General features: G+C 39.5%; 1 protein-coding gene and 1 long non-coding RNA gene across 2 annotated transcripts in view; one reads left to right on the plus strand and one right to left on the minus strand.

The window, feature by feature from the left end:
* Nucleotides 1-450: 450 nt before the first annotated feature.
* Nucleotides 451-21,980, minus strand: part of LOC138744897 (uncharacterized) — an 84,390-nt gene continuing 62,860 nt past the window's right edge. The window contains exon 4 of the long non-coding RNA XR_011345851.1: nucleotides 451-941. This is a non-coding gene — a long non-coding RNA (uncharacterized lncRNA). The remainder of the gene's footprint in view (nucleotides 942-21,980) is intronic.
* On the plus strand, nucleotides 902-20,365 carry LOC138744896 (ninjurin-1-like). The gene is made up of 4 exons (XM_069901704.1): nucleotides 902-1,080; nucleotides 13,298-13,450; nucleotides 14,111-14,211; nucleotides 19,988-20,365. The coding sequence occupies exons 1-4, from the start codon at nucleotides 955-957 to the stop codon at nucleotides 20,133-20,135; spliced, it is 528 nt and encodes a 175-aa protein (XP_069757805.1). The 5' UTR covers nucleotides 902-954; the 3' UTR covers nucleotides 20,136-20,365.

The following is a 21,980-nucleotide window of genomic DNA, read 5'->3' on the forward strand; positions in this document are numbered from 1 at the left end:
GAAATAACATCACAGTATTCGAACAAATTTGGGAACCGTACATGGAACACAACAGAGAAGTCCTACCGTGGACCTCCACCACCTAAAATGACAAGGAGAAGAAGACGAAATGAACTGACCCAGTGTGTAAAAGTAGAAGACACAAATTTCTTGTTTATTTTCATTGTGTGATGACATTGTTTAATGGGTTCAATGTATCGTATATGTTGAATGTTGAGTGGGTGGGGAGGGGGGTGAAGGAGGGAGGGAAGGGAGGGGGAAAAGGGGAGAAAATGACTGTGTATATTCAAGAGGGAAATGTTTGTGTGTATTTTGGTCAGTATGGTTCATAGTGTGAAAAATTTAAAAAATTTAAAAAGAAGAAAATAGAAGAGCTAAAGTTGCACAATAATTACAAGAGGTGCTTTTTTTATTTATTCAATTAACAGATTTCGACATCAGTGACAAAGTCAAAATTTATTGTCTCCTTAATGACCTCCCTTGAAGAGGTGAAGCCTCCTTATGTACACCTGAAGTTTATCTAGTGAAGGTGTTTTTGAGTAGGATGTTCCAGGTTTAGAGTGAAGGAATGTCATATATTTTCATGTCAGGAGCAGGTCCACCTGAGAGCAAAGCCTTCAGGTAGTGGTGTTTCCAGGTAACTGCTGATCATGTCATGAGACTGGTTTGTGAGTTGTGTTATTGGAACCAAGATAAATAACTACAGTGCCCTTTGTAGATGGTACATGATGATGGAGGAGATGAACATTTATGCTTACAGATTGGGTGCTAATAATGCAGCTTACTTTCTATGTTGAATTTCTTGAGAGTTGTTCCATTCCTCTTGTTGGCTACACTCAACCAGGTAATTGAAAGTATCCCATCACACAACTCACTTGTCCATTGCAGATGATGGAAAGTCATTGGTCCATTAAGTGATGAGTCACAAACCACAGTATTACCTAGCAGTAAAACATGAAAGTCTGCAGACGTCATTGTAAAAACACCATGTTGGAGAAGATCAGTGGGTCAAACAGTGTACTTTATACAGCAAAGATAAATATAAATAACCAACATTTCAGTCTTGAGCCCCTCTTCAAGGTATGCCTCTGGCCTGGTCTTGTGGCCACAGTATTTATGTGGCTGCCACTCTTTAATTGCTGCTCATTAGGAATCTCCAAAAATTTGATGGTGGGTTACTCAGTGTTGGTAATACCACTGAATTCCAAGAGTAGATGGCTAGACTTTTAGTTGTTGAAAATAGCATTGCTTGGGACTTTTGGGGCATGAATATCATTTGCCACCTATCAGCCCATGCCTGAATGTTGTCTTGTAGCTGCAGTATTTATTTGACTGGTGCCTATAGTGTGTATGCATGGACTACTACATTTTCTGAAGTACCGAAAATGGAATTAAGCAATGTGCAATCATCAGAAAATCTCTGATAACCTTATGATGGAAGGAAGCTCATTGATGAAGCAGTTATTTGGGTTTATGGCATTGCCCTGATGAATTCATGCAGTGTTGGAATGGATGACCTCCTACACATTATAAGCCTTACTTGAAGTACGACCCCAGTCACTGGAGTGCTCTCTCCTTGATGCCTGCCAGAACCACTTGATGCTGTACCTGGTCAAATGTGGCTCGGGATCAGAGGCCAAATACTATCCACTCACTTGTAGAATTTGACAAATTTGAAATGAGGTGAGGGGCCCTGGCAAAAACTAAACAGGATACTGATGAGCAAGTTTTTGGTAAGGAAGTACCATTTGGAAAATCATTGATTTCACTGGAGTTATCTCACTTATTGAGGACAGAACAATATGATGTTTTTGTGTAGTTCCTAAAGTTGCGATTGCACTGAAGCAGCTTTACCGAAGCGATGATAAATTTTGAAATATGAATGTTTAATACTACAGCAAGATCAATCTATTATCAAAATAGATATTGGGCAATAAAAGAGTGGTATTGACTGCAAAGAAGATGAGATCTTAAAGTAACTGGTAATGCTGAACCCAAGAGAATATTGGCTTTAGAGCTGTTAGAACAAAATAATTAATTGCTATCAGACATTTGGTTCTGACTGAACCAATATCATATCCTCTCAGGCAATGGAAACAGATAGAATTAATCAAAAGTAACCAATTTCTTGGCATTTTGCAATTTTTCCTTTATTGAATTCTCTGAACAAGGTTGCCATATTTGCTTTGAGTTCAATGGCTGTTGATTGCTGGTCTGCCATAACAGTTCTTGTTGTCCATGCACAGTCCCAACTCATTTGTTATTGAAATAATTATTGAAAGAATATCTGCATCATCATTAAGAATATTTTAAAATTGTTTTGGCTATTATTTCAGTGAATTCAGAATCAAAGGGATTTGGAGAAATAACCTACACAGACGTCTTGGGTGGAGCAGGGAGATGAAAAGTTGATCTAGAAAACTGATTTACTGCTATTTTAAATATAAAATTTACTTACTAGAAGAAACCTATTAGTATTAATATTACTGAACTATTAATGATAAACAATAAATGCTGCTTTTGCCACCAACTTCCTCATTTCATGAACTGAACTTTAAAAACTAAGTTGAGTGAGATTGTCTTTTCTTTAAAACAAAATACAGGCAGTCCCTGGGTTAAAAACGAGTTCCATTACTTAGGTCTGTCTTTAATTCAAATTTGTATGTAAGTCGGAACAGGCACATGCAATCCTTATTTAGCACTAAAACATCTTAAACATAATAATACTGTACATAATAATAATACAGGTAATGATACAGTAAAGTACGCAATAATAAAATTAACCACATACAGCCATAAGATTATGATTAAAAGTTAACACTTGGAATAGAAGATGATGGAGAGATGGCTACAATACAGGTACCCCACAGCCCTCCCACATCTTCACTCCTTCCAATCTGTGCTCGGCTCCTTTGCTCGCTCCTGGTTCTCCCCTCCCTCCCTCCTCGGTGGTGCCTCGCCCGCCTGTTGCTTTGCTTAGGCCGCGTACAGCATAGCCTGACAGCAGCATCCCGATTGCGCACGCCGCTGGTATTTCTTCACCCCCCTCCCTCCCTGAGATCAGTGTGGGGCTGGTGGCGGGCCGTCAGGAGGGAGCGGGGTGGTGGGATCGGTATAGGGACTGGTGGCAGGCTGTCGGGGGAGGGGGTTGCAGGCAGCGGGACCAGTGCTGAGTCTGTTGGTGACACAATACTAATAAAATTTAACCATTTTTGACATTACTATTAGAATTATGATTCAACCATACTCAAACCAGAAGTTAACGCCATTCTACTTCTGGTTGGCTTGTTGGTTTGTAACTACGGGTTGTTCATTAATCGAACATTTTTAACCCATGTATTGCCTGTCAGGACATCCTTTAGCTTATATTTCAAAAGCTGACAGCATTCTAAAAAAGTTTCAAAGCTAAAGTCAAGCATTAATGCTGAAGGAAGAAATGGAATTGTTTCATGTAAAATTGATTTTTTATTAAATTGTTCTTGTTTACCTTTGTTGGAAAATACTGTCAGTGTAGGAGATATTGGAGTTATCATACTTAACAAACTAGAAACTATCTTTCTGAAGAAAACATTTATTTTGTATAATTGTAAAGACTTAAATGTCAAACACAATTTGGTAAAATTGATGCCTGACTTCTCTCCGGCTAATAGGAATGTCTTTTTTGAAGGAGTGGTGTTTGACTATTATTAACCATACAATTTAAACCCACAGAATTAATTCCCTGCCATTACCGAGAGACATATTTTCACTGACGTTAGCAATGGATTGACAGGCAGAGACAGCTGCACAAAAACAACGAAAAAGTAGCATTTTGTCTACATTTATGTGAAATTGGAAAAAAGCTAACAGAATAATTTTACTAAGAAATAATTAGATGGTAAAAGTTCTGAATTATGTAGAGAAATAAATCAACAGAAAATGCCTAACTTTAAAGCTTTAGGTTAGATCAGGTGAACAGTTGATGCACTTACAAGAGAGCAGTATTTCAAATCACCACAGCTGTGTTAGTTTCCTGAACCAAAACAGAAGTGAAGACATCTTGATATATCTGCCAGATGGCAAAAGGGGAGGGTACACTGGTACACTGAGGGTGCAGAGGTATTGAAGGTAAAGAATTCACCATATTCAGGCACAACTAAATACCAACCATTGCAGTCATGCACAATCAAGACAGGGGAATCCATAAGCTGGCATGGACAAAACAGAGAGAATGAGACTGAGATGTGCAACCTGTTGCAGGAGTACCGTGAGGTAAAGCTTGCCACACAAGGCTGCATAATCCACCCCTGACTATACTCATTATACAGTCAGAACTGTGAGACATTGTGAAGACCGAGGAATTGCTTCAATCCCATCAATATGTTTGCAGATGATACCCCCCGTTGTTGACCAGATCTCAAACAAGGAGGAGTCAGAGCACTGGAAGCATTCTGGTGGCATGGTGTCAAGACAGCAACCTCTCCCTCAATATCAGCAAAATGAAAGAGCAAGTCATTGATTTCACGAAGTGAGGTGGAACACAACTGCCCCTCACGCCACCACCATCTACATCAATGAGGCTGAAGTAGATAGTAAAGAGCTTTAGGCTATTAGAAACAACCTGACCTTGCCAAGTACACTAATGCCGCAGCCAAAAAAGTGCATCAATGATTCTACTTCCTTAGAAGCCTAAGAAAATTGAGCTTGTCCCCCTGCATCCCTTACCAGTTTTTATAGATACATTATAGGAGGTATCCTGTCCAGATCCATTGCCTCACGGTATGAGAACCACTCTGCCAACAAGTGCAAGAAATTGCTGAGATTTGTAAACACGGCTCAGGCCATCACATACACCAGTGTTCCCTCCATCAACAGCCTCGGGAAAGTAACAATATATTTGAATGATGCATCCTACCCTGCTCACATTCTCTGTTCACCCCTTCCACTATCCAACTGATTAATGAGATATTGTTCTTAAATTAACAAGCCCTCACACCCTGAAGAGTCATTAAGATCCATGTCTCAAATTTAATATTTCAGATTCAGATTTCAGATTTATTGTCAGAGAACATGCATGACATCACATACAACCCTGAGATTCCTTTTTCCTCCGGGCAGCAGAATTACCACTAATTGGTAGTGCAAAAAATAAACTGTACACAATGTAAAACATGTAAATAAACAAAGAACTGTAAACATATAACAAATGTAAATAAACTGGCCATGCAATACATAGAAAACAAAAAGAAAATCAATAAAGTACACAAGTAAGAGTCCGTAAATGAATCCCTGATTGAGTTTGTCGTTGAGGAGTCCGATGATGGAGGAATCCCGCTAGCACCTTGGAGAACTCACCCTCTGAGCTGTGGACAGAGTCCAGGTGCATCGCCGGAAACCTAGCACCCCTCAGTGCGATAGTCTGGTACATGTCGGTGTGGACGAGTCGCTTGCCGAGGAGTGGTTGTTCCACTGCGGCCAGCGTGAACTCCCACGAGAAGTGACTGCCCCTGAACTGCAGCTCGGCCCTATGAGTCCCATAGGTCTGTATACTGCTGTTGTTGGCAACCCTCAGCATGGATCCCTCTAGCTGGTGCCTAGTGTCCAACCATGTCGGGAGTATCACGCTGACCTCTGCTACTGTATCCACCAGGAAGCATTTGCCGGACAGGCGGTCCCAGACATACAGGAGGCTCTCTTGGTGGCCAGTTGTCCTGGTCATCAGCGATGGCTGGCCTTGTTGTTACCTGGAACTCGCAGGGGGACTGGCATCGGTGGGCCTTGGTGCCCCATCTCCGGTGGTAGAAGCACCATCTGTCACTGGACTCGCTCCTGCCTCTCGTCTGTCATTCCTTGCTTGGGACTACTCTGGTCTGATTGCGGGACTTTTTTACGAGCCCCACGGTAGCCGAGCACTTCTGTTTCTGTTTCCACAGAATGTCCGCCCATGCTGCGACTTTCTGAGGGTCGGTGAAATCTGCATCCGCCAGGAGCAGTTGGATGTCTTCAAGCATCTGTTCCAGGCTGCTTATCTCGCAGGAGGGCCAGCATCTCATTGATGAGTGCCGACGGGAATCTGTCTCCAAGCCCATCCAGGTGGATGGCTCTTGCCGCGAGAGTCCGAATGTCTTGGTAAATAGCTCTTTGAAGGCCGTGTAAGTGCCTTCCAATGGTGGCCTATGGATAAAGTTGGCCACTCTGTCTACAGTCTGCAGATCCAGGGCGCTGACCACATGGTAGTACCGGGTAGTTTCTGCTGTGATGCCCTAAATCTGGAACTGAGCCTCTGCCTGGTTGAACCACACACTGGGTCAAACTGTCCAGAAGGTCAGGAGCTTCAGGCTGACTGCGCTGACTGCTGCTTCATTCTCTATCACGAGGTTTAGATTCCTTCTAAACCACACACACACACACACACACACACACACACACACACACACACACACACACACACACACACACACACACACACACACACACACACACACACACACACACACACTGTGGCAGGTTAAGCGTTAAGCTCACTCTTTTAGGGCTATTGGTTTGATGCTGCCCCAGCTTCTACCCCCATCGGTTCGTTGTCCTGGGGTCGCTTTAGCGATCTCTGTCCACGTTTCCTGCTGCGCCATATGCCAGCCCGATCTCTGCAATTGTGGGCCGCCACTCTAATATGAAGAACACTGGACTCATCCTGTAGCACATAATCAATGAAGGTCCTTGCCGTCAAACATTTTAAATTCTTACATTTTAAAATCAAAATATTTAAGCTGATCACAGCAAATTTAAAAATGTCAGGGACACCAATTACTTTTTAAAACCCTTCTATTTCTTAAATAATTAATCATGAGATCTGCATTTTCATTTGGGGATCAATAAACCAAAGTTAAAATTCCACTGTTCATGAACTGATCATTATTCCCCTCCCTTTAACATAATTTCTAATAATCTTGTCCATCCTAATCAATGTAATTTGGTACGCCTCATTTAAAACCAATAAATAATTTTTGAAAAGGAATAAAATAAGTCTTTAAAATTATTACTTTTCTGGGTTGGCTTTAACCCAGCCCTGGATAAATTCCTTGGTCTTCACATTAATGTGTCCACTCATCATCTGCAGAACAATTTGTCTGATGGGTCAATCCTGGTGGGTCTATAACCTAGAAAAATCCATTTCTTCGTGGAGTTAAAATTAATAGTTTCATTTTTAGACTCCATGTAAAAATGTAATGTTTTATTGACTTTGATCTCAAGGCTAATCTTAGTACAGAATTTTTTGAGGACCTTGAGGTTCTTATTAATGTCCTTGTGAAAATTACTCACAGAGGCAAGATCATCACCAAAGTCCAATACAACACAATATAAATTATCCTTCCTGTACAAAAGCCACACCCATCTCTATTGAGTAAAGAGCACAAAATCCTTATAATGATGTTCAATTAAATGGAAAGTGGGTCACCCTGATTATTCCCTTCACAGTAGTGATGGTTCCAGTTTGGCCTTACCATTCTCGAAGTTGAGACAAGGTTGATAAAGTGGAATGCAAACCCCTATTGGGTCCAAAGTTTTAATGCTAAGCTGATGGCCAATGGAGTTGAAGGCCTTCTCTAGATCTATTAAAACACTGCAATGTCTTTCTAGTTTCATGGCCTCCAAAATAAGATTGAAATGTTTTAATTACAACCAAGAGTGCCCACTATAAATCAATTTTGTCAGGTTGTTTACATTAGAACTTCACTGGCTACAGTCCACTGGATCGACTTTTGCTAAAATTCAGTGAACAATCTGAATAGTATTAACCCAATGGTAATGGGGCTCCAATGATCAATGTTTTATAGAACAGTTGGACCTAAGAATGAGGTCCATGTAACTGTTCTTAGAATTAAGTGGAATTCTACCACATTGAACTCAAGAGAAGCAGACTCAAACATCCATCTTAACTACCTCATCCGGGTATTTTTGTCATGCGTGACAGGAAGACAATTAACATATAAACTTACAAATGGTGCTGTTCAAATAACAAATTCCAGCAACTCACAAAAACCTATACTTAGAAACAAAATGATATGTTTTGCAAAAGAATAAATGGGTTGTTGGTTTCCCAGAAATATGAGCTGCCAATGTAACTTTGCATCTGTAAGTCAAGAGAATATAAATTGTAAGCTGTGAAGGAAAATCAGTACCTTCAGGAAGGAGTTTTAAAGGTAGTAAAGCAATGATTTTGATGTTATTTGTTGGAGTGGTCACAGAATTACAATAATCAGTGATTAATCACAGGCCAGGCAGTCAGAATCCAGGCTATTGATGACACCACACAAGTTTGAATTGAACCATGGTAGCTAAGGAATTTAAATTCAAATAATTTTTAAAAAAATCTGGAATTTTAAAATAAATCTTGAAACTACCTGATGGTTGTAGAAACAACGTCTGGATCAGTTGTAGCCTTCAGGAAATGAATCCTTCTGTCCTTAATTAATATTATATGTGGATTGTGGAGGATCGCATGACCTCCCTGTCTGAAATTTAGTCGTAATTCACATCTTACAACATTACTATAAATTTTAAAAATTAATAATAGTGTTCGAAAAGTAAGACAGTGTCTTTGATTCATTGATTATTCAGCAATCTAATGGCAGCAAAAAAGATGTCCTTGTGCCATTAAGTGGTCATCTTTAGGCTCCTGTACCTTTTTCCCAATGGTAGAAGAGTAAAGAGGGCATGGCCTATGTGGTTGGGGTCTTTGAGGATAGAGGCTGCTTTTTTAAAACACCATCTTCATGTAGATGTCCTCGATAGAGTGAAGTCTGGTGCCTGTGATGTCGTAGGCTGAGTTAACTACCATCTGGGGTAAAACACAGGATTATTTGACCTGCACTATTTGAACTGCTGAGTTTCTCCAACATTTGTGTGTGTTTTTAACTACCACCTGGAGTTTATTCTTGTCCTAAGAGTTGGTGCCTCCATGCCAGGCAGTAATGCAATCAGCCAGAATGCTCTCCACAGTACATCTGTAGAAGTTTTTGAAAGTTTTCAGTGTATCTCCTCAGACACTCCACAAGGTATAGCCACTGGCAAGCCTTCTTTGTGCATGAACATGGAGGCTCCAGGACAGATCCTCAGAGATGTTGAAGTTCTTGACTCTCTCCACTATTGAGCCCTCGATGAGGACTGGGTCGTGTTCCCCTGACTTCCTTCTGAACTCCACAATCATCTCCTTGCTTTGGTAACATTAAGCACAAAGTTGTTGTTGTTGTTACACCATTCAACGAGCTGATCTATCTCCTTCCTGTACACTTCCTCATTGTCGTTTGTGATTCTGCCGACAACTGTGGTGTCATTGGCAAAATTGTAGAAAGCATTGGAATTGTGCCTGGCCACACAGTCATGGGAGTATAATGACGAGAGCAATGGGCTAAGCACGCATCCTTAGGGTGCACCTGTATTGATAATCAGTGAGTAGGAGATATTGTTTCCAATTCGTACTGACTGTGGTCTTCTGGTGAGAAAGTTAAGGATCCAGTTGCAGAGGGAGGTACAGAGGCCTAGAGTTTGTAGCTTCTTGACTAGCACTGAGGGATTAATGGTATTGAAGGCTGAGTTATAGTCGATGAAGAGCAGCCAATCAACACCAGCCTTTCAAAACACTTCATCACTGTGAGAGAGGAGCAGAAAAATCAGGTCTGCCAGGCTGGGGAATAGCTTCTTCCCAACAGGCTGTGAGATTGATGCACACAAAATCCAGTAACGGTTTAAATCATCCCAAATATTTATGCATATGTATTTTGTTATTTACGTGATCATTATGTACTGTGTATTTTATGATTTGCATTGTTTTTGTGTGTGCACCGTGGACTGCAGAAATGCTGTACAATCAGATGATAATAAACTTGAACTTATTTCCAGTATTCTCTTTAATTTCAGATTTCCCAAATGTGGTTAATGTGCCTTCGCAGCTCCAGTTATTTTTTTTCTCTTCTTATTCATTGTCTTCTATTTCAACTTCCTCCAAATGGATCCTGTATATTTTTCAAACCTTTGTCATCTCTGTTAGATACCCCACCACCATTTGTGCTAACTAGTTTCTCATGGTCTCCACTCTTGGATGGAAACCCACTACCTTTTCCTTTTTGGCAAATTAAAATGTATTTTCCAGTTCTGATGAAAGGTCATTGACCTGAAATGTTAACTGTATTTCTCTCTCCAAAATACTTCCTGACTTGCTGAGCATTTCCAGTGTTTCTGCTTTATATCAGCATCTGAAATGCTTTGAGTTTTGAATTAAAGTAAACTTATCACTGCCAAAATCCTCACTGAGGTTTTGAATGTCAGTTGCCCCAAAGTGATGATAACAGAGTGATGGTTTAACTGCAGAGATTCATTATTCTCCATTGGGGATCATTACAATCGCTCAATTACTGTTTGTTCTTGCAGTTTTGTTAACTCCAAATATTTTCCAAAAGATTTACTTCAAATAACTAGTGGTCTACTTGCTGCACAAGGGATCATTACAGATTGCAACATATATTAAACACGAAAGGTCTTTCCGTGTGTCATGCCTTGGTGTACTTGTTTAATCTGTTTTTATGACCAGGTTGCCCTTTGTGAGGCATGAGCTATTGCCTCCATAACAAAATATTGCAGATCCAGGAAGCTAAAATTAAAACAAAAAAAATATGAGTTTTTCAAATTTACAAAAGAAATTGAAGGTAGACCAGTGGATGTGGTGCATATGGATTTTAGTAATGTGTTTGACAAGGTCACCATGAGAGACTCATTCAGAAACTTACGATGCATAGGATCTGTGGAAGAGTGGCTGCTTGGTTTCAGAATTAGCTTGCCTGCAGAAGACAGAGGTTGGTAGAAAATGAATGCATTGTACATGACCAGTAGTGTTCCTCTGAGACCTCTGCTCTTGGTGATTTAATTTTTTTATATTTAGACTTAGAGCACGGTAACAAGCCCGTTTCTGCCCACAAGTCCATGCCGCCCAATTTACATCCAATTAACCTACAACCCCTGGTACATTTCATATGGTTTTCCCCCAGGGAAAACACAATGTGCATACTCCTTACAGGCAGCTTGGGGTTTGAACCCAGCTCCTGATCGCTGGCACTGTAAAGGGATTACGCTAACCACTACACCAACCATGCCGCCCCAAATAACTTGGATGAAGAAGTGGAGGGATGGGTCAGTAAATTTTCAGATGGAATGGAGGTCTTGTGGATAGTGTTGATTGTCAAAGATTACAACAGGATATAGGTAGGATGCAGAGTTGGGAAGAGAAGTGGCAGATACATGTTCAATCCAGATAAATGTGAAGTGATGCACTTTGGAAGGTTGAACTTGAAAGTGAAATATGTGGTTAATGGCAAGATTCCTAACAGTGAGGATTTTGGAGTCTATCCTCAAGTTGCCACACAAATTGATAGGGCTGATTAAGAAGCTGTATGGTGGGCTGGCCTTCATTAGTCAGGGGATGGAGTTCAAGAGCTATGAGATAATGTTACAGCTCTATAAAACTCTCATTGGATCACACTTGGAATATTGTGTTCAGTTCGGGTCACCTCATTACAGGAAGGATGCGGAAGCTTAAGATAGGATGCAGAGGAGATTTACCGGGATGTTGCCTGGATTGGAGAATGTGTCTTATGTAGCAAGGTTGACAGAGCCTGGGCTTTTCCCTTTGAAGTGAAGAAGGATCAGAAGTGACTTAATAGAGGCATAAAATATTATGAGAGACACACATAGGGTGGAGAACCAGCATCTTTTCCTTCATGTAACAATAGCAACATCTTTTTAAGATGAGTGGAGGAAAGTTTAGGGGCAATGTAGAGATTGTTAGAATAGGAATATTTAAAATATTCTTAGATAGGCACATTGTGGTAAGAAAAGTCGAGGGTTATAGGTGCGAAGTTGTGAGGTAGGTTCATATCCAGTCGATACCTCTCGGGCTGAAAGGCTTATACCGTGCTATCTTTTACATTCTAAAATCAGGAAGCAAGTGTAGAGACAAAACAGATTATATGTTTCAGGTCAACTTTCTGTCTTAACTGCTCTTTTACATACTGTGCATATATACTGTGTAAACATTGGATGAGGGAGTATTGTGGTGAACTGCACTAGCTACTGCTGCTTCATTCATCTGCAACCGACCATGATAAAGTGAGGTGATAACTATAATCTATTTTGCTGGCAAAGTGTCCACCTATTTCAAACAATTCCCATAAACATTAATCTGACCTATATAATAGACAAATTTGCTACCACAGGACTTCACACTTGCCACCATTTAAATCTTATTTTCTGATGTACCACTAGCCTTCATGGACATTGAATAATGGTCAAATTAAAGAGTTCCAAATGATTTCTTTATTGTTACTCCACATAATTCTCCCAGCACCTCAAACTGGATATAAGTACATTTGAGTCTTGAACCCCAAAACCTCCACTGCAATGTTCAGAAATTCATTCCAAATATACTAAGGACTGGGCTATTGAGAATATGATAGGGCTCAGCCAAATCTTCCTTCTGAGTATGTGAAAGATTGTTTAGCTTTGCCTATGGATTTTAGTGACAAGACAGACCAATATTTTTAAATTAACCTGATCTCAAAATATTCATCAAAGTGGTGATATGAATATATTGTGCTGCGTACGAGTGGCTGGCCCGCCTGCCCATTGATGACTCGCTCCCTAGTGACTTCTCCCCTTGTGACTTGGCCATAAAGGTCGACCTCCCTTCCCCTGTTCTCCATTCGAGCAGATGGAGTTGGGCCAGCTACAATCTAATGTGTATTAAAGCCTATCATTCACCTCACTCAGTCTTTGGTGTTATTGTTAGAGCGTATCAAGAACCAAAGCTTCAACTCCTCTCCTGCCAAAATTATACCAGCACTCATGAAAGAGAGTATATTCTGACGGTCTTAAACCTCATAATCTTTGCCACATACTGAGACATACGAATGATTTTAGAAAGGGTCAAAAGAGTAAAATGGTCTCAACAGTCAGCATTCTTTATTTACATGGCTGCTCTGATGCTCATGTAATGCCAATTGTAATTGGGTGATCACCAAGGCTACATCAAGAACGGCTACCCTTCTTGCTTACTAATGAAATAACATTCAACCAAATTATAGATTTCAAAGCCACACTTTGCTTCTGTATTACTGCAGGACCATCAAAGTTGAAAATTTAGCCACCTTTGAATGAAGAAACGTGTCTTAAATAGTTTAATTGCAATGAATTATACGGTGTTATTATAATTCTCATTTTCTTTAAGCATGGGCACTTTACTATATTTACATTGTGCTTTCTGTTCTAGGTAATAAGGAACATCAACACATATGCCAGAACAAAGACGATTGCTCAGGGCTTTCTGGACATTGCCTTATTCACTGCAAATGCTTCACAAATGAAACATCTCCTGCAACAGGGTCCAGGGATTCAGTTTTACTATTTCCTGTTGGTTCTATTGGTCTGTATATAAAATGCTTTTTATTTTATTGTGCTATTAAGGCACTTGTTTAAAAAAAAACAATTTCATATGAAAATACCACTATTGAAAGTAATCCATAGTTTTAATTATGCAACTGCAATCTATAAATATAACTCCACAAAACAGAACACCACAATTATTTTCAAAATGAATTATATATTTGGGTTTTGGTAACTAAGGTATACAAATTTAAATCACTAATTATGCAGCTAATCTAGGAAAATCTGGTCATTTCACAGGCAGAATTTTTAAGTAACCATAACTTTGCTGCATTGTTGCAAAACAAAAGCTGTTCACCACAATTCCCAAGGGAAAAGAATTTTCTGACCCTATCTACTCTGATCAATATGTAACTTGAGACCTCCTGAACCTCCAAACCCTAAATGCCTCCATAACTTGTAAAAGCATTTGCTATAAACAGCACATCATCCATATACCAAGGACAAATTTTAAATAAAATAGAATTTATTCTTATGCATCCTTTTACAACCAAATACCTCTGTAGATTCAATGTGTATTAAATAATTTGATGTGGTATGATTTTCAATGAACTTTTCTAAAATTTCAAATGATATGATGGATACTTTATAGCATCATATACTGCGGGTTTTTCCAGTGTTAACATTTGCTTTTTTACAGTGTATCTCCATCATACTTCAGTTGATTGTTGCAGCCCTGTTAATTTATAAAGGATCAAAGAACATTGAATGCGACGATCCTGAGCGCAGACTTAGTGACAGGTATATTGGTTCTTGCCATTTCTACGCTGCCTGTTATTTGAAGACTTTGTATTTCATTATAATATAATTTAACTTGAAGCAGTCATTGGCAAAGATGAATAAGAGTGGGGGACAGAGTTGCTTTGAGTAACTGAGGTGTGAGTGTAATTTGCCCAAAATAAGATAGAGGAGCATGAAACATCATGGAAAATCAAGGGGAAAAATAGCGTCCAGTACAAATCAAATGACTGTGACCTATTGCAATGACATGAAAACACAATTTCAATGGATGCCATCCCTATCCACAAAATTAGCCACCTTTGTTCCCACATCAAATCAAAATAATTAAAATTTGAATAGATGGGACATATTACATCTTCAAGAAGCTTATCATATTAAGATTTTGTTCAACTGCAAGGGTGCTTAAACCTTCCATGTATTAAAATAACTAGTGGTTACTACTGTTTCAGACTATTCATGTTTTGTCCCACCTGACTTTAATATAGTCATTAAAATGATAGTCATAACTTTTAACTTTACCAAGACTTTCACAGCAGCTCCCCTCTGAAAATGATGCAAAATAAATAGGAATTGGATTAAAGTCAAAGATGTAATAAAGTATAAATATGTTGACAAGGATGGGTTCAGATTTAATGCTGTTTCACAACAATCCAAGAGAAAGAATGAGTCACTTTGAATTTTTTTTGGTTCACTTATATTCAAAGCTTTTGGAGGATTTAGAATCATAGAAAGATTAAACACTGCAGCACAGAAACAGACCCCTTGGGCCCTTCTAGTATGTGCTGAACCTTTTTTTTTGCCTAGTGCCACTGACTTGCACCCAGTACATAGCCCTCCATATCTCTCCCATCCACGTATGTGTCTACGTTCTTCTTAAATGTAAACATTGAGCTCGCATTCTCCACTTCAGCTGGCAGCTCAGTCCATACTCCCACCACTCGCTGCAAGAAGTTCCCCCTAAACTTTTCCCCTCTCACTCTTAACCCATGTCTTCTACTCTGATCTCACCTACCCTCAGTGGATAAAATCTACCTACATTTACTCTGTCTATTCCCCTCATAACTAACCTGTTTCTTCATGTATCTGAAACATTTATGCCAGATTTCATAACATTAGTTAATAGCCCTTTACTTTTTAAATGTACAATTTTATGTACAAGAGTTTCAACCTGCACTAGTGACAATTCTTCTTCTCTCCAGTTTAAGAACAGATTGGCGGCATGGTTGGCGTAGCAGTTACAGTGCCAGCGATCGGGAAAAGGGTTCGAATCCCGCAATGTCTATAAGGAGTGTGCGCATTCTCCCTGTGCTTACGTGGGTTTTCCCTGGGGGCCTTAGTTGCCTCTCACCATTCAAAAATGTATCGGGGATGTAGGTCATTTGGGTGTAATTGGGCAGCATGGGCTTGTGGGCCGAAATAGCCTGTTACCATGTCTAAAAAAAATTTTTTAAGATAGTGCTTGACTTTAGCAGGTTCCTCTTTGTTTCTATCAAAGAGCTCTGCCAGAATTACTTTCTGGATATCTGGACAATGAGTAAATGCTTAGTGCTTGTACAGGGAAACCCTGAGGCTACAGAGACCGGATGAAAATAAGGGTCAATATTTTTCAACCACTATCACCAAAAAACTAATTTCCTTTAAAGTGAAAGTGACAAAATAAGTCTCTGACCACAGACAACAATGATTTAAGTTGAATTCAAAGTTTGCTTAAGGGGATTGAGGAAGGGAATTACACTTTGATAGAGGAAGAATAAAAAGCTTTTATTTTCAGTTATCAATGGTGTTTTTTTTAAATAACGAGGAGCTATGATATAAGTTCTTAAACAGAAAGTGTGTTGGACAGCTATAATAGCAGCAAAGTACAAAGCATTAGCAAAAACCACAAATAATTGCCTGAATAACTCAATATATAGCAGGCCAAATCACACAAAATTGATTGGAAGTTTAAAAAAATCTCTAAACCAATTAACTAGGTAACTCCAATTAAATGTAAACATACTAAAATACTGAATTAAAGTTTCATCATGAAAGTTGGAGTAATATAGTTATTAACATAGTAGAAATACACTGAAATCACACTGTGTCTTAGTCCAATATATGAGAGAGAAAGAGAGATGGATAGATAAGTAGATAGATAATATCTGGAGGATTCAAAAAAGGAAATCAGGCTTGTTTGACCATCTTAAAAATGAAAGTAATAATCCATATTTATCATTTTCAGCTTTGTTAATGATTTATGTTCAGCAGAAACAGAAAATGTCATATATACTGTATTTTTTTTGCATATAACGTGCACGTTATATGCTTTTTTTTTTACAAACCGGGTAACCCATTGCACGTTATCTCTAAGCACGCTATACCAGAATTTGTTTACATGTTGAATATAAAATTGAAGTTATCAACTGCCTCTACATTAAAATTTATTTTTAATCGCTTGAATGGAATTATTGAAAAAAATTCTGAAGTCATAAACCATATAACATCTGAAAATACAAGGACAATAATGATGTTGCTTATTTATCTTCTTCATTATCATCCATAAATCCTTCGAATCCTTCAGTTGGATTCTTGTTCCCCGTCTTCATTAAAGTACGTTGAGACAGGATCGGCTAATACTACACACACATTATAGCGTGTGCGCATTAATTGCATGTGTGCGCTATATGAGTAAAAATGTGGTAGTGCCACCACATAATTACCACCTCACACAACAAACAATCTATTTGGAGTGATGGCATCAGATTTCATTTGTAGGACAAATTTCAGATATTTTACTTACAGTTCACCTTAGAAACTTCAAACTTGGTATCAGACAATGTGCAATAAATGCTAAATTACCCAAGGTCAAGATGTTTACTGAATGCAATCAGTGTATTATTTCACACTAGCAAATCCATGGATCCTATTCAAGTAAAGAGTATGTGTATCCGTCTATGCAATCATACATATACTGTAACTATGTGTGTTGTGCAGCAGCTGTTTAATTTTGGCAAAACTTACTGAATCATTTCACACAAGAATCATTTTAACAGGATAGAATTATACTGATATTTTTAAATGAATACCACTCTGTGACCAAAAAGTGAAGGTCATTTTGATCAGCTTTTTAACGTCGTATATTTGTCATGCAAATGTTTTAACTGTGGTCTCAGAATAAAGCTTCTGTCTCACTCCAGGGTATTAGTAAAACAATTGCTGTGTTAATGGAGTCTAGAATAAAACCTTGCAAGTGGATACACTAGGTGTCCTCTGAATTGTCTAAGAAATTAAATTATTTATTAAATGAGATTTATAGAGGTTCTGCCAATTTAAATTAAATGCTGCAGATTAATATTTTTGGTGATGCCATGAAACATGTTTGTGCCTCAGTGCATAACTTATTTGATTATTTGCTCATTTACTATTTCTGAAGGGGGATATGCATTACTTTGGTTTCACAATTGCCTACTCCAGCCAAACATGAAGGAAACATTTGTCCTTTGGGACATTTCCAGCAAAGTCACAAATATCTGTGAAGAATTTCTTCACAAGGTCATAGCTTCGTACATTGAAAATTTGTAGTTACTCTTTATTCAATGCTTTAAAATAGTACCTAATCTCTCCTTTGAGCATTTCTTCAGTAATCATAGAATTAATGCAGAAAGCAAGAGGCAAACAATTTTGAGCTGTTTTTCCTGCCATCCATTTTCTGCTACCTCATTTAATGGTAAGTATAAACTAAGTCCCCTGAGTGAATGAACAGAGATCTCGGATCTGACAGTGGATTATTGACAAGTCAAAATTACAAACTTTCTTAATGTTTCTCATTCTGTAATGCAGGAAATTAATAAGAGTCTAGAACCATCATACCCAACTACACATCCGTACCTCTGACTGTCTTGCTGGTATTGTTGGCCACCTTCAGAACAATCTTGGTAATCCCAGGGGTAACTCAATCTACCAAGATTATATACAGTGAAATGTCCTGGGTGTGTTTTCTTTTAACTCCATTTTGCTGACTTTCACCTGTTACATACCAGACAGCAGCAATAGAAATTAGTCCACAAGGTGTTATATTTAAAATAATATTTTTAATTATTAATCAGCAATAATATAACACTATATCTAATTTATTTGAACTTATCTCCCAACTATGCGTGAATATACTTGTGTGTGTGTGGAATACCCCAAGCCACTCCAGCTCAAGGCACAATTCTCGAAAGGAATTTCAAAGTTCAGTCTCAGAACATCCAATGTTGACACACAGGTTTTAAATTGATCCCGCATGCAGGCTTTAGATGGATGCAAAGCAGTTCACAAAATAGGTGGAAGACACCAAGAGTGACAGAATGCTTATTAACTCACGAAACCCTTGTTGAGGTGCTTCCAGTGAAATGTCCATTTTAGATGAGTGACAACCAAAACTCCCCTTTTCTTTGGCATAGGGGACACGAAGTGAATGATGCTTACAAAGCTTCCAAATTCCTTTTGTGGATCAGCTGAATTCAAGTAACCCTCACAAAGGTCACAATCTAAATACAGTATTTCTTCTGCTTCCAAGACCCTTTTTGTGGGTCAGCTGATCAAAGCGACCCTAACTTTTTGTTCCCCTATAACGTGGAGAAATCATACACTGTCTATCACCACACAAGGCCACATTCAGCACAGCATCCCTTCAAAGGATGCTTCTCCAAGTACTGACTCCTCAAGAGAGCTATACTCATTCCACTCTTACATGGGGAAATCAGACAGATTGTCTATAACCACACATGAATCCACATTAACTATTGTATTTCTTCCAAGCATACTGCTCCACAGTACGGCCTCACAAAATGGCCCTTGAGCAAAACTGTGTACTCAGTCTTGAATCTGTTGGTCACATGGTCTCTGCACCTGCACTTCCTCTTTCTTCAGATGTGTCCAATTTAGGAACAGCTGTCCTCAGTCTGCTGTCAGTTCACAGTCACTCTCCAAAGCCTGCAGGATTTTGTTAAATTTGTTCTCTTAAAGTGACAGTCCCACACAAATGAAAATGAACTGAAAAATGAAAGTACACCTGCCAACTAAATTGATTATTGCTGCTGTTGACTGCAGTGTTCACTGTAGATTTTCTTGATGATGTGGAGAGTTTTGTCTGTGATGTACTGGGCTGTGTCCACTACCTTTTGCAGGGCTTTTTTTAGAGATATTGGTGCCCTCATACCAGGCCATGTTGCATCTGATCAGCACACTTTCCACTACACATCTGTAGAAATTTCCCAAGATTTTCAATGTCATGCCAAACCTCCTGAGGCAGTAGAAGTCCTGATGTGCTTTCTTCACTATACCATGAGCATATTTGGTGCAGGGAAGATCCTCTGAGATAGTGACTCCAAGGAATTTAAATTTGCTCACTCTCTCCACCTCTTATCCCTCACTGATCACTGGATCATACACCTTTGGTTTTCCCTTCCTGAAGTCCACAATCAGCTCCTTGTGGGCAAGGTTGTTGTTCATTCAATAAGCTTTCCAGTGGCAAAGGTTTCTGAAGCAAAATGAGAATGGTCATTCAATGCCAACCTGCAGATGATCTTTTGGCAGAGAGAGGAAGCTGCCATAATTACTGAATGTTCTCTGGAATACTTAAGGAATAAATACTGAACTCAGTTAAAATATCTAACGATCGTGATTGCATTATCCCCTATAATACACCAGTTCTAGGTCTGAGAGCTACCACAAACCCATACCCATTTAAAATCAACGCCAGGATGTTTCCCATCGTGTACTTGTTTCCAAGATCTTTTCTCTTCTGTTGCAGAGTACATTTGCTGAATAACATAGTAACTGGTTTGATCCTGGTGATTACGGCTGTCAACATCTTCATCACCTCATTCTTGTTCAATCCTACCCACTCCTCGTCGGAGGAGCAGCACAGAACTGAAGTGGCCGCCCATCCTGAATGTTGACCGCTGCACACCAAGACTGCTTCCGAAAAACCAAGTACAAGCAAATGACTCCATCAACTCGCCATTCATTCTCTCACGCCCGGGGTTCCTTTTGCCACCTCTCTCGGTGCTTTTGTTTTCGAACAGTTGCGCAGAGGCCGGGCGTTACTGTTTGCAACAGGCTAAAATAAAACACAATTACAACGAGTGCCGTTGGGTGTGCAAATCCGAAGGGGTTATTGCAATTGTTCGTTGACTCATAATGTGGAAGCATTAAAAATGTTCGTCTTGTTCATGAAACAACCACTCTCGAGTTTCTCTGAATGAAAAGTTACAGCCTTCTCGCTATCACAGCCTCTGGGATCCTTTATTGCCTCTGGGATCCTTTATTGCCTCTGGGATCCTTTATAGCCTCTGGGATCCTTTATAGCCTCTGGGATCCTTTATAGCCTCTGGGATCCTTTATAGCCTCTGGGATCCCTTATAGCCTCTGGGATCCTTTACAGCCTCTGGGATCCTTTTTTTTGATTGGCAGTTTTGTTACTTGCTCTGTCCCAAATGAGATGTCACTATATATATATATATATTTAATCTCCCGAGTTTATTCCAGATATTAACGCGATACGCATGAATGGCCAACTCCCAAAAAGCGAGAGCAAAACATTGCACATGTTGGAATTTTTTAAAAAAATACCCACCCTGTCAGGCAGTTTTGACCCCTGACACCTCCCGCATCGTTATCCTCTTCTCTCCTCTCCACAGATGCTCACCAGCGTTTCCAGGACTGTTTTCTATGAACCCATTCATACTATGACGAGTTGGAGCGGAACCCAACATTTCACTTCGAGGTGTCAAATCCTCAAATATATTAAACCTCGGGGGTTATCAAAACGTTACGTTTGCATTTACATTTAGATACTATTGGTTCGATAGGCCACGAAGAAGAAAAAAATAAAGCAAAAGCTTTGCTGTAAAATTCCTTTTGCATTAATAATCCACTCGCTAATAGATCAAAGAAATAAGGGCATGCCCAACCCAATGTGTCAAGGGATTCGTACAAACTAGCCGCGGGACAAAAGGTAACAGGAGCGATTCCCGATGGACCACTCTCCTTCTATCTCATGCGGAAACTTCTCATTGGCATTCCAGTAAGGGGAGGAGAGTGAATGCGTTGGAAAGCCAACATCTCCGGCACATTCCAAAATCATCCGCTATCTCTTTGGGGGAGTCGATCGCGGCGGTAGAAACCTGGGTCAAACTTCACTCCCTGGAAGTAGCACAAAAGGGAGGCATGTGCTCATTCGCAATCTATTGTTAATATTTCTAGGCTACGATATAAAGGATGTGGGATCTATTTAAAACAGCCCCTCTGTTTAATGGTTTAAAGAGATAAAATAGCGACAATAAATTTATTTGGAACATAGCCGGAGGTAGATGACAGTAAATTACTTGGAACATGGCTGGGAGTAATTGGCGGATAAGATCTCTTAATTAGAAAGAATGATGTGTTTCCAATTTGTCCACCGGCGCGGCAGTCAGATGCATATCATTGAACCTGAAGCAGAGTTCCAAAAGTATCAGAACAGCAGCGCAAAGGCTGAAATCCAGTGTTCTCTTCCGTCCACACATATTGGCTTTGGATCAGAGAGAATCTTCTCATTCGGGTCAAAGCTATTTCTCTATCGATTAAAGGCGCCCTTCTATTGTCAGAGCCAAAAGTCTGATTGAACTTCGCCTTCCTAATCCCAGCAGCTCGATTTTTCAGTTTAAAATCTGCACAGATCCACCCATGTTATTCATTGTCCCGTCTGATTAGAGGATTCCCAAAGCATCAGAAATCAGGATGCGTCTTCACCCACATCCATG

Source organism: Narcine bancroftii, chromosome 10, assembly GCF_036971445.1.
Source record: "Narcine bancroftii isolate sNarBan1 chromosome 10, sNarBan1.hap1, whole genome shotgun sequence".
NCBI lineage: Eukaryota > Metazoa > Chordata > Chondrichthyes > Torpediniformes > Narcinidae > Narcine > Narcine bancroftii.